The 14089-nt window shown below is 34.8% G+C and overlaps 1 protein-coding gene across 1 annotated transcript; it reads left to right on the plus strand.

Moving 5' to 3' along the window:
• Nucleotides 1-4767: 4767 nt before the first annotated feature.
• LOC106467230 lies at nucleotides 4768-8439 on the plus strand. Its single transcript, XM_013927558.1, has 3 exons — nucleotides 4768-4869; nucleotides 6931-7761; nucleotides 8221-8439. The coding sequence occupies exons 1-3, from the start codon at nucleotides 4768-4770 to the stop codon at nucleotides 8437-8439; spliced, it is 1152 nt and encodes a 383-aa protein (XP_013783012.1).
• The last annotated feature ends 5650 nt before the right edge of the window (nucleotides 8440-14089 follow it).

A 14089-nucleotide genomic window follows, 5' to 3' on the forward strand; every position in this document is an offset into this window, starting at 1 on the left:
AGGTCCTTGAGGGCAAAGTCTACACCAAACAATTCATCCTTCCAGACTTTAACACCCTTCCATATAGATAATGATTTTTTCCATATAATGGAACTAACTTCTCGCCATGGTACAGGGCCTTGAGGGCAAAGTCTACACCAAACAATTCATCCTTCCAGACTTTAACACCCTTCCATATAGATAATGATTTTTCCATATAATGTAACTAACTTCTCGCCATGGTACAGGGCCTTGAGGGCAAAGTCTACACCAAACAATTCATCCTTCCAGACTTTAACACCCTTCCATATAGATAATGATTTTTCCATATAATGTAACTAACTTCTCGCCATGGTACAGGGCCTTGAGGGCAGATCACAAGTGTATTCAAGTATGATCTATATGAGGTAAGTCCTGTTTCATTTATTTCTCATTAGACTTTGAGATAGATAACCATCTACTATACCTTTTACGTGTTTAGTGTCAGGTCTGACAGGAAGTGGTAAATTCCAATTTGTATACAAAATTAATGCAAAATATTCCCAACATTCAATTTATCGAAGGCTTACCTGAAAATTTTCATGATTATTTACAGTCTGATAAACCAAATATTTTTATCATTGGTAATCTTATGAGTGAAAATGGAAAAAATAAACGAGTATCTCAACGTTTTTACACATATTTTATATTGTACAGAATCTATTTTATCAGGGTACAGAAGCCCCCCAGTGGCACAGTGGAACGTCTGCGGACTTACAACGCTAGAAACCGGGTTTCGATACCCGTTGTGGGCAGAGCACAGATAGCCCATTGTGTAGCTTTGTGCTTAACTTCAAAACAAACAAACAGGGTACAGAAATACGTAATATTAGTTTAAATTCTCAAAATATTATTTTGTTCAAGAATGTCAGAAACAAATCTCAGTTGAATGTTTTAGTGAGACAAGTGTTTCCAGCATGTGTCAAATCATTTATTATCATGACTGCAGCAGTTATAGAACTAGAAGTATTTTTATCTGAAGGATGGGCCATATGTAATTAAAGAACTTGCATTCAAATGTTTAGTCACTGGATATTATATACATGCGTGTTTTTGTTTAAACAACCGTTTTCGAGTAAATATCTTTAAGGTTCTGATCGTCGTCAGTATAAATTAGTGACGCGCACATTCATCTCAATGGAACTTTGTTAACGTCGACAATCCCTTCCTGCTAGGTTGTTGAGAGAGAACTTTACCACTGTTTATATTGAGAACTCTGTTGAAAATTCCTTGTTACAATTGCTTTGACGCCTCAAGGTTAATAAACTTCCAAAATCGACCTTGTCCTGTCTGTTTTATATTAACAGTTATTATCACTGTAGTGTGAAGAAAGATGTTGTATCTAAATGGATGTATAAATAAACAATTTTTATATGTTGTACTCACAGTCTCTTTTTATTTATTCATCATGACACTTAGAATTAAACAACATCGAGAATTGTTCCGTACATTACCTAAAGTTACACGTAAACAGATTAAAGGAATAATTGCTGGAGCTAAAAATGAATTTATCTTGAGTATTTGTGAATGTGCTTTAAATGTTTTAAAGGGTAATGTCCCCATGAAGACCATACAAAAGCAGAAAGTTATACAGATCATTATTGAGAGAGTTGACTGTCAATAAAACATCAGTTAAACAGAAAAAACTTACTGATACAGAAATGGAGATTTTTACCATTCCTGGTAGCACTAATATTTTCATTATTTGGTGGTTGGACAGGATGGGCTATTGATAAAGCTGGTGGAATCTAAAAAGGTGGCAAAACGAATGGTTCTCGTTTCTGGATAACTGGTATATTTTCTTTATCAATCCAAAGTTTATGAAAGGCCGGTACATAAAGTATTAAACTCTATAGATAATGATATGAATTCAGTCCTACAAAATGATACATTACCCATAGATCATAAACCAACTGCAACAACGTCATCAGACTTTTCATTCACAAGCAATGGAACCCTTCAAAATTAAATGGAATCGCTGACTCATGAAAATTTAGAGATTGTTGACAGTGTTCCGCAGAAATATAAAAATAAAGCTGGAATTCTATTAAACTTGATACATTCCAGTGAAGATCTAACATGGAATGATCGTGGAGAATTAGCGACTAGTGGAAGATCCGTCCCAAACAGTAACATAACCGACCTGATCAATGACGTGCTATGAAAACAAAAGAATTTTAATCCTATTGCAGAACGATTATCAGATATGAATATTCCCCAAGAAGTTAAAAGACCTAAACGTACTTTATCTAAATGGGATCATTTTTAATAAAGGGCGAGGCTTTCTTAAGTGTCCATTTTTCAACTGGAAAATGATGAAATACAGTCCTTTCCTATAAGTATGATTTATACCGTTCTTGAAAATATAACTTGAAAAACCTTTTGCCAAAAATCTAGCACTCGGGCTACATTCTGTCATATTTTTCACATGTGTTCTCCTTTACCAGATTATATTGTACCTAGAATAAAAAAGGCAAAAAGTAAACCAATTGTAAGAAGGTATTCCCTTCTTCTGTCTTTTTCTGTGATAATATTTCAGTTGCCGACTTTGTTTACCATCCATTCTAAAAATACAAATATGAAACCCATCACCGAAATGCATACCACCTCTGTATATTAGCAAAGACAGGTGTAGAAATTAATGTGATCTCCTTTACATTTCTACAGTAAATCCAGCTATAGCAGGCTAATAAGGATAGTTATTTTGTATTGGACTACTTCCACAGATCATAAACGTAAGCTTTTATTATAATGTGGCATTATATTAAGTAGTGCAAAGCATATTAAGGAGTTGAATTAAAATGGTGATCTCCTTTTACCCATTCTGTGATCTCCTTTACATGCATCTCACCATGACCCGAATGATCTGTTTTTATAAATAGATTCCTAATTATCGATCACATATTTAGCTTTGTAATTTATCAGTCATTTAAACCTAAAACTAACACCAGTCACACCATTCGAATGTTAGTTATAGAGTTAAAAAGATACACACCTGTTGTGTGATCCCACTTTCAGGGACTTTTCTTGCAGGAAAATGAGTAGATTTGTGACTAATACATTTCAAATCTACCCTATCCTAATCATCTGCACATGGTGGAGACTAAGCGGGAAAAGCATTATTCACTCTTTATATTCCCCTCTGAAGCAAAACTCAAATAAGGAGTTCACGCAATTTCATGTTCAGTGATTTTTATTGAAGAATGCAATTTATTCTTACCCTTTCAGTTATTGATAACAACAAATGACTTGGTTGTTCTGTATAACGTATTAACAAACTGACATAATTTGAGTATCTACACTAGATATATGCGTAAAGGAGATCACGTGCTTAAAAAAACTAATTTTATAACAAGCTCCAAATGATTTTGTTTGGTTGGTTGGAAATAAGCACAAAGCTACACAATGGGCTATCTGTGCTCTGCCCACCACGGTTATCGAAACCCAGTTTCTATCGTTGTAAGTCCGCAGACTTACCGCTGTGCCACTGGGGGCGCTCCAAATGGACACACCCAAAATATCTCTTGATATCCTGTGTTTGGGATATGATCAAATCAAAATGTATATTTCCTGTATTGATTTTTGACTCTAATCCTTTTATTTACTCAAAAATTTGCAATTACTGTCTTGAAAATAAACAACCGTAAAGGAGAACACATTATTACGGCGACATATTATTTGGGATAGTTTTATATGTGAAAAAGTAATGGGACAATCAACTAATAAATTTTCAAAACATAAATGTTCACTAATTAATCACAATAAAGGCTTGAATCAAACTTATAATTTTTGTGTTTGTGTTATTGCTTTGAAATTCAATTTTTCTGCTAGCGACATGCTACTTTTAACACCCCACCATTGTTTATTTCCTTCGTTTGCTGGAAAAACTTTACCACAAACTCAACATATTATATATATTTGGAAAGCTCTGTCCATCGTCTATCATTTTAGAAATTATTATATATTTGTTTAAGTAAGTACTCAGATAAATCTGCCCCAGAACACTAGCGACATCAAATTGGGCACTTAAGAAAGCCTGGCCTTATAGTATTATTCATTAATTTGTATCTTGATTATCGTCATGGACTGTTGCCAGCCTTTTAAGCTTAGTAATATCTTGAGTCGTCTAAGAATTAATATCGTCTGTTGTAAAAGTCAAATTATTACTACAGTTAGAGATAAAGTTGATGATAACAAATTAAATAAAAGTAGACGGCGTAGAAAATAATGTCTAATAAAACTCTACAATTTATCTATTATAACCATACACATCCTGCTAGTTTTGGTGGAGTACAACGTTAAGTAAATCCGTAACTTTAAATCAGGTTAAAGACTGGTTAAGTCGACAGGACATATTCACTTTACATAAACCAGTTATCGTTTCAGGGATCGATGAACAATGACAGGCTGATTTGGTGGATCTCTCTAACCTGAGTCAACATAACAATCAGTTTAGGTATTTACTCACATCTATCGACATGTTTACTAAATATGCATGGGTCGTTCCACTCAAGGATAAGAACTGATGCTGGGACAGAGTTTACTAACCTTCTCTTTCAACGATATCTCAAGGAACAAGACATTCATTTCTTTACTACACATAATGAAACATCTGTTGTAGAAAGATTTAATCGCACTCTTAAAACTAAAATGTGGCGCTACTTTACTCATCGTGAAACTTATAAATATGTCACTGTATTGAAACATCTGGTCAATGCTTATAATCAATAGTATCATCGCAGTATTAAAATGAGACAAATAGATGTTAATCACTCTAATCAGTCTGTTGTATGGAAAACACTTTACAAAACGCCCACTAAAGTAAAATATCAGTTCAATGTAGGAGATCAAGTATGTATTAGTAAAATGAATCATCAATCAAGAAAGTTTATATGCCTGGATGGGCAGACGAAATATTTACGAAAGAACAGTGAGAAATCCACCAATGTATAAAGTGCAAGACCATCTCGGAGAAAAATTAAATGGAACATTTTACGAATCTGAACTACAAAGAGTTATAAAGTCTTCCGATGACGTCTACGCTGTAGAAGAAATATTATGTGAATGAGGAAGGGGTAAAAACAAATAGTATTTTGTAGAATAGAAAGGATATCCTGATAAATTTCATAGCTGTATCCCTCAATCAGACCTAAATCGCCAGGCGTCATAAAATGATATGTATAACTCAATTCCTCGTTATTCAGTATGGATCAGTTGTATGTGTCGTTACCTAGTAACAGTTCTATGAATTATTTTGCTAATAATACTCTGATAAACTATATCACTCATAATCTGAGATCTATCAACCTTGAAGGTTCGTGGGAAGTTGCCTTGGTCGAATTACAGTATCCACATAGCTAGAATAACATACATGATGGTACAAGATGGTTACCATACTTTTCAGGCTCTCACTCTACTACCATAATAAATTATATTACACCAGATCATTACAAAAATCTGAAGATTTAATTAGAATGTTAAACCAACTAGAAGATACGCTTCCTAAACTCACCAGTGAACGTATATTTACTTATGATTTGTTCACTCGAAAAGTAAACATGAACGTTAATGATGGAGCTTCTATAGTACTCGATCCTGTCCTATCAGTTATACTTGGATTTGATAATAATCGCACGATAACAGAGCCCACTATAGATCCATATACTGTTAATATGCATGGTAGATTTTAATAGCTCTGTGTTTACTGAGGTATTGTGGGACCTAATATTATTGGTGATGCTATGTTCTGCTAATACGAATCGTTCAAGTTAAAGGTCAGGATAGAGACATGATCACTGAATCCCCAGTACAGACCTGTTTCTAAACACAGTTTTCAGACTATGGAATTCGATATAAGGGACAATATTGGTCAGACTATCTCATTTAAACAAGGAAGAGTGATCTTAACGCTCCATCTTCACAACTATGAGAGTTTCTTACTATCAAGAACCAGCCGTCTGTGATGCATATCACGATTACCAAGTGGAAAACGGTTTACCTTATTATGTTAGTAGTCAGTGGCAAAGGGGGCACAAAGTAGGAGACGTTTTGAGTAACCTTTTTCGATCGGCTAGACTATTTCTGAAGAAAAGGGGCATTAGCAATGGGAAAATAAACTGTTTATTCAGGCATAAATTTAACATCAAATGCCATACAAGGAAAACATTTTGTTCGTGCTCAGAATCTGGCTCGAGATGCTCTACGTAATAAAAAGAAGAAACAGAAAGGTCCCATGTTCAGAATAGCTAAAACTAAGAGACGAAGAACATTGATTCCATACTTTTTCGACAAGTAATCATGACTCTCTTACAAATTGAAAAATCCTGTCAGTGTACAAAGTCTGAGCTAGATTTATTTTCTCTCCCTCCCACGCAAACCGTGACTGAGGAGAGTCAGTGGACTGAATATTATCCTCTGTCTTCAGGGACTGAGAGAGGACCCATCGAATTTTCCATATCGGGATCAGGAAATGAATATTTAGATCCGGCACAATTATATCTTCATGCAAAGGCACTGGCGGATTAACCATTAGGCTGAGTAGGCTTAAGCCTAGGGGCCCGGAGCAAAAAAAGGTTTAATTGGGTGTAAAAAAAATGGTTAAATTGAGTGTACACGTGAATATTTTGAATGATATTTCAGTACTTTTGCATATGTTTTTTTCATATCTGGAATAATACAAATACTATTTTGTTTTCTAAATTAGGATACAAACATATAAACATTTATAAGTAATGCTTTTAGGACTTCGTACTGCAACCGCGAGATTGTTCTTACCATGACGACGCTATTACGTCACGATTTGGTGTTAGCAATGAAAACATGAACCTAAAGCTCTCTGCTCATACTAGTATTTTGTATTGTTGGCAGTTTTTCTTCTGCAAAATGGCTAACTAGGGAATACAAACATAAAAGCGGAGCATAAAAAAGGAGAGAGAACAAGAGAGTCTACAAAAGAATACATCCAAGCTTGACAAGTTTTTTAAACCAGCAAAAGAACTAATACTTGATGATGTGGACGATGAAAAAGTAGGCGAAGAATCGCAACGTGAAGTTCATTCCGGATCCGATGATGGAGAAATCGCAGACAAGTCGTCGAAGTCGATGGAGAGTGATTTGGGCATGTGGCCTTACAAAATTACAGAAGACATGCGCGTATACTGGTTAACGACAGGGAGCGAAGCCTGTTGGATCATGAATGCCGGTATTGTGAAATCTATAAAATATGACGGTAAACATAAATGTTACTTTAGTAAGTCCATGTTTTACCGCTCCATTACAAATGGCGAGAAAATCAGAAGTAGGCTGTGTTATTCTCCAAGCACAGGTAAGGCATTCTGTTTTAACTGCAAACTGTTTTCAAATTCAAGTGAAGACCATGCTTTTTCGAAGTATGGCTTCTCTGAGTGGAAAAATGCAAGTCAAAGATTAGAAAGTCATGAAAACAGCCAAGTTCATCGGGATGCGACCATTACCCTCACTACAAAGTATCGAGTTATTGGATGTGTAAACAGCTTGATTACTCGACAATACCAGTCAGAATGTCATTACATGAAAGCACTTCTGGAAAGGGTTATTGCGACAATTAAATTTCTTGCTGAGCGGGGACTAGCCTTTAGGGGACACAACGAGTGCATCGGATCACCAAACAATGGCAAATTTCTAGGGACACTAGAATTGCTAGCGCAATTCGATCCTTTTTTGGCAACTCATGTTGAAAAGAATGGAAATAAGGGTAAAGGCTATGTGTCCTACCTTTAATCCACAGTATGCATAAGCTGATTGAAATTCTTGGACAAAAGGTGTTAGAGAAAATTATTTCGGAACTCAAAGAAGCCAAATATTTGTCAATATCTGTGGATTCAACTCTGACATTTCACACGTGGATCAGCTGTCTTGTATTTTTTTATATGTGCGTGAGAGTGGTCCTATTGAAAGATTCGTCAAATTCTCGATTGCAGAGGTCACAGTGGTGAACAACTTTTCGAGAGTATTCTGATGTTTTTAGAAACAGAAAAAATTTGACTTAGAGAACTGCAGAGGTCAATTATACTACAACGCCTCCAACATGAGTGGCAAGTGTAATGGTCTTCAAGGTAAAATACTGACTATATTCCTTGCTTTGCTCACTCGTTGAACCTTGTCGGTCATTCAGCAGTGGATTGTGTTCCGAAAACTATTGTATTTTTTGATTTTGTTGAACAGTTGTACAATTTCTTCAGTGCTTCAACCTACTGGTGGGAAATACTTGTGGGTGAGCTTGGAAAGAATCTTGCAGTTGTGAAGAGACTTGGTGATACTCGGTGGTCTGCTCACGCCAGTGCTACAGCCGACCTATATCAGGGATACGAGAAAGTAAATTCAGCATTGCTCAGAATCCAGATGAAAGGTCAAACACGTGACAAGAAACCAGAGGTCTTGTAAGCAAAATGGAATTTCTGGAGTATGGAATACTTCTCAGCGTTTGGCCAACAATTTTTGAGCGATTCCACAAAACCAGCTTGAATTTACAAAACCCAGAAATAGATCGTAACAAAGGCGTGATACTTTTGCAGTCTTTGGAGCCCTATATCTCAGATCTCAAGACCAATGACTCATTTGAGGACTTTGAGCAAGAAGGCATTTCAAAGGCTGGGACATCAGTTTACAAAGAAGAAACGCAAAGGAAGCGAAAAGTTAGTACCAGGATAACAAGATATGACGGTGAAGCACAGGCAACAGATTTTTCACCTCGCCAGAGTTTCAAGATTAATGTGTACTTACCGATCTTAGACAAATTATCAGCAGAGCTTAAAAAACGCACTGAAGCATATAGATCTGTGTCTTTCTTTCTCGTATTTGCAATATTGATGTCGACACACTTAAAAAGGCAGCGAATATCCTCATACAAGTTTATCCGGAGACTTTAACTTGGCCTTTGTGGAAGAGCTCGTCCACTTTCAGAAGTACATTCAAGGACAATCCGATGATGATGTCACTGTCACTGGGATGTATCTAGCTCTGGCAAGAGATCGACTGCACGAGGTGTATCCAAATACATACATTTGCTTTAGAATTTATCTGTCATTAATGGTCAGGTGAGCGTTCATTTTCGGCACTGAAGAGAATCAAAACCTATTTGTGCTCAACAATGAGTGATGATAAACTTAGTCATCTGGCTCTCATGCACATTGAATCAGATATGCTTCGATTTACATGCTGTTATCGACACTTTTGTAAACCAAAAAACACAGAAATTTTTTAAAACTACAAATGTAAAGAAGATGAAAAATAAATGAATAAAAGGGCTGTAATTGATTCATATAACTTTATGCTATTATACGTGTAGTGCCCCCAGTGGCACAGCGGTATGTCTGCGGACTTACAACGCTAGAATCCGGGTTTCGATACCCGTGGTGGGCAGAGCACAGATAGCCCATTGTGTAGCTTTGTGCTTAATTACAAACAAATAAACAATACATAGTACAACGAATATAAGTTATTCAACGTAACTTAACGTCACTTTATTCTATTCAACGAAGGGTGGGGTAGGGGAGCAAGATCAGGGGAGCCTTACTAAAGCTCAGTGCAAAGGCAAATACTGTTAAGCCTGATGGGACTGAAATAATAAAGGATAAAGATAAATCTGCTTCTGTCAACCTGTTGCTTCAGTCTATGTTTTCTCAAGTGGATGTAACACCTGAATGGCAAACTCATTTTTTCATCTCACAACCTTTATGCGTATAAGACCTACATAGAAACTTTACTGAGTTATAATGGTGAAGCTCAGAAAAGTCATTTGACATCGTTCATGTGGATAAAAGACACAGCGGATAATTTTGATGATCTCGATTTTAACGATGGTGAGAAAGACGGAATCAAAGACTGACACAATAAATACAAGTGGTAGTCAAATAGTCGACTTGATCAGTCGTTTACATTCGGATATCTTTTTACAGAACGAGTTCTTGCCTAATGGTGTAAATTTAAAACTCCTACTCGTACAAAGTAAATATTATTTTTGTATTATATCAAACGATGAATCTGGATTCCAAATTGTACTGCAACACATTTCTATCTAAGCTCGAAAAGACAATATCGGCCCGTCAGTTGTTCTGTTGCATGCTAAAGCATTTCAGAAAGGAACAGCTAAATATCCTTTGAAATATATAGTGTGTAAGTTATTTTCAATTCCCCAGTGATACTTACAGGCATCTATTGATAATGCATTTTTACGGCAAGTACCTATACATTTTATTATGAGATGTGTTGACAACAATGCATTTAGTGGATGTGGGAAGAAAAATCCGTACAATTTCAAACATTAAAGTATCAATTTCAAGACAATCAACGTGGGTGGAAAACAGATTCCTGCTCGACTTTTACAACCAGATTTTGATGCTGAACTGTATGCACGAAACTATGAAACATTACTTAGTGGAATTGGAAAACAATTTCAAGTTCAAGGAATTGATATAAGATATGACGAATGCTCGAGAGGACAGACACTTTTTGCCTTTAATCTTTGCCAATATATCTGCTGGAGATTTTCGTTTTATCTTGGTGAAATAGGGACATTTACAAATTGAAACACGTTTTGGTAGTACCTTACCTAACACTATAAATGTTCTAGTCTATGCAGAATTCCAGTCAATTTTAGAAATAGATCAGTCTAGAAACATCTTAACTGATATCTATGAAGCTATTATTCGATACTTTCACAAGACTTGTGTACACAAAAGAAGTTTGAAGGTGTGTTTGCCAGTTATCAACTACTTAATCATGCAGAAAAATAATTGTACATCGTCAACTTGGATCTGAGTCATAAACCTGATAGCCACTGAGTCCGTATTTACTTTGGTTGAAATGAAAAAGGAGAATATTTTGATCTATTGGGACTACCTCAATAAAACCTCAACATAGAAAAAGTCATCAAGAAGAATTGTCAAACGTAGTCTTGCAACAGAAAAGTACTGCAAGGGCCATATTCATCTGTGTGTGTGGATAATATTGTGTATGCTATGCTTATTATCGTTGTCGACATGTTGGCCAAGATTCTCTGTGAAGCCATTCGAGCACCAAAGCCTACAGCAAAAGTGGCTAATTATACTGCACCAAAATCTATGCACAGCTACTAAACAAACCATTGCAAAGGTTATAGTGCTATTTTTAAGTTGATTGTTGAAAGTCGAGATTTCCACCCTCTAACATTTTCTAAGTTCTTCTTCTCTACCAACATAAGCTATTCGAAGCCATTCAAGCATCTCAGAATTGTAGAATCCATTTAATCACCGTTATACTAGTCGGAAATGCTTCGTTTTATACCAGTCAGAAACGCTTCGTTTTATTAGAGTAAGCAATGTGTATATTTATAACACTGTCTCCAGCCTTATTATTACTGGTTATGGTTTTACAAACCTCTACAGAAGAAAAAGGGCTACGAATATTCTACTGAAACCTAGACAATAGTAATGAATGCAGTAATGTCTAGCAATATTGTCTACATTATTTCCAGCCTAGTTTGTTTACTTTTTTAGTAGTCCCTAATTGTAGGCTTGAAAATATAATCTTTGCATTTTGATTCAACTTGTTTCTGTACTTTTTTGATTATCTGTATTCCCCTTTTAAAATTAACAATTTTTACTTATCTTATGTGCATAATATATTACTACTTCGATATACATTTGATCTATTGCTGTTTCGTAACTCGTCAGCTGATGAGAGATACTTATCTGTTTAAACTTCCAGGCCCTTCAATTGCATTTTCTTGTACGCCTAATATATTGCTGGTTCTATTTTTCACCTTGACTTTGCGGCTTCTATATACGTCTCATCTACTGTTGCTTCTGTATTCATTTTGACTGTTTTCCTTCGATGTACGTCTCGTCTGTTGCTAGTTTTATTTCCACCTTGACTGTTGCTCTTTATGTTTTCATCTTCACTGTTTCTTCTTCGATATACGTCTGACGTGTTGTTATTTGTGAGCATACCATATATATCCATCATTATTACACTTGTCGCAACGATTAGTAATCGGTGAGTAAATTACACATCTTTCCTTATTTACACGCGTTTTCTCTGTCTGCATATTTGATATCTGTTTATTTCTAATATTCAGTTAAAATGATTTTTTTCTGTTTCAAGCTTTGTTTGTTAGGGAAAAGGTTTCCAGCTAAAATATACTAATTTCCTAATCTCAACATTTCACTGGATATTTCGTAGAAAATTACCACAGAATTTGGTATTTGTTTTAAAACTTTAGGCAAGTGAATTTATGGTAATTATCACTTTAGGATCATTCCAGTTATTTGAGTCACAATCCCATGTATCAAACCCATCATGCTATCCCACCCCCACAAGTTATTCCTGTTTTTCAAGCTCTCGAGATCCAAATTTATAAAAGTCTTTGGTAAGCTTGTAGAATGAAATTGATCGTACGATATGACCTTCTTGTCTTTCTCCGTAAGCCTATCAAAGCTTAACATATAATTCATTCATCCACTTTATATGCAGGAGACACAAACGTAATATGAAAAGTATATACTTAGCACCTAATACACATACGTTCGCTTTCTCTTTTCGCCTTTACATATACTTTCATATCTCCAATTAAATTATTGAGATTATTAATCGAATAGTAACAATCTTGAATACTAAATGGTTTTTCAAAATAAAAGTTATTTCAATATTAAACTCTTTTCAAAACTTTGTTCGCGATTTAACTTTTTATTAATTCGTAATCTTTCATCCCTATTCTCATTTAGAATCAGGTTTAGAAATTATATATTATTTATCTTTTCTTTATGTTTCAACATTGAATGTCAAAGGGTATAACCTACTTTACCATTACCGATTTTAAATTCTAAGTCATATAATTCAAGCCCCGTGGTAGCTCAGCAGTGAATCTGAGGGCTTATACAGCTAAAAATTGGGTTTCGATATTCACAATTTATAAAGTTTGTGTTTCATAGTATATCTCAGTACAGGTTCAGATATTCACACAGTTTGTGTTTGGTAGTACATCTAGGTACAGATTTATAGATTCATACAATTTATGTTTTATAGTACATCTCAGTACAGGTTCAGAGATGCATACACTGTGTTTGATAGTACATCTCAGTACAGGTTCAGAGATTCATATAGTTTGTGTTTGATAGTACATCTCAGTACAGGATCAGAGATTCATACACTTTGTGTTTGATAGTACATCTCAGTACAGGTTCAGATATTCACACAGTTTATATTTTATAGTACATCTCAGTACAGGTTCAGAGATTCATATAGTTTGTGTTTGATAGTACATCTCAGTACAGGATCAGAGATTCATACACTTTGTATTTGATAGTACATCTCAGTACAGGATCAAAGATTCATACAGTTTGTGTTTAATAGTACATCTAGGTACAGATAGAGGGCAAAGAATAAGAAGCAATAAATAAATAAAATATTGTTGTACATTATCCCATGACAGAGGTCCATCACAGAACTATTTCGAAAATTCTTTCAATGATTGGTAGAATTTATTCATGAAAAAAAAAAACTTGGTAACGTGAATTAATGTCTTTGTTTTGTTTATTGCAAAATACATATATAGTTAACAATGTGGATAACTTTGAGTACAAATTATTTAACATAAAAATATAAATTATCCTGTTCTTCTTGACACAGTTTTTTAAGTTTGCTTAATATTGAACTATTTGATTCGGGAAGTATTTCACTAATTTTAAAGTTAATCTTTTGGTGTTTTAGAAACTCGTTTTAAGAAAATTCAAAAATTATTCTAATAATACGCATGTAAGCTATAATGTAGAGATTAAATCCGCTAGAGTGTTGCTTAGTTACAGTTATTCAAGTCATTCCATTGGGAAAAAATAACAAGCGTTACATGCTTTTCACTTCCTGACTTTAGTAGACAGTTTGGAACAAAATGAAACTTTTTTGTTTCTAATTCACTGTGACGGATTCATTATTATATATTTATTTTAATATCGATGTTTGCTTGAATTAAATTTATATTTACAAGTGTACATAACTTATACAGTTAAATATGTATTGCGAAACTCCCGCCTATCCTCTAAAGTTGTAGATGATTCTC

This window comes from Limulus polyphemus, unplaced genomic scaffold (genome assembly GCF_000517525.1).
Source record: "Limulus polyphemus unplaced genomic scaffold, Limulus_polyphemus-2.1.2 Scaffold2535, whole genome shotgun sequence".
Taxonomy (NCBI): Eukaryota; Metazoa; Arthropoda; class Merostomata; order Xiphosura; family Limulidae; genus Limulus; species Limulus polyphemus.

Bases quoted from the DNA above. Each gene is read 5' to 3' on its own strand.
- LOC106467230 (XM_013927558.1), top strand. From the start codon at position 4,768: ATGAGACAAATAGATGTTAATCACTCTAATCAGTCTGTTGTATGGAAA. The intron at 4,870-6,930 runs GTATGTATTAGT...CAAACATAAAAG, and splicing joins AGTTCAATGTAGGAGATCAA to CGGAGCATAAAAAAGGAGAG. The intron at 7,762-8,220 runs GTGTCCTACCTT...TTTGTTGAACAG, and splicing joins GAAATAAGGGTAAAGGCTAT to TTGTACAATTTCTTCAGTGC.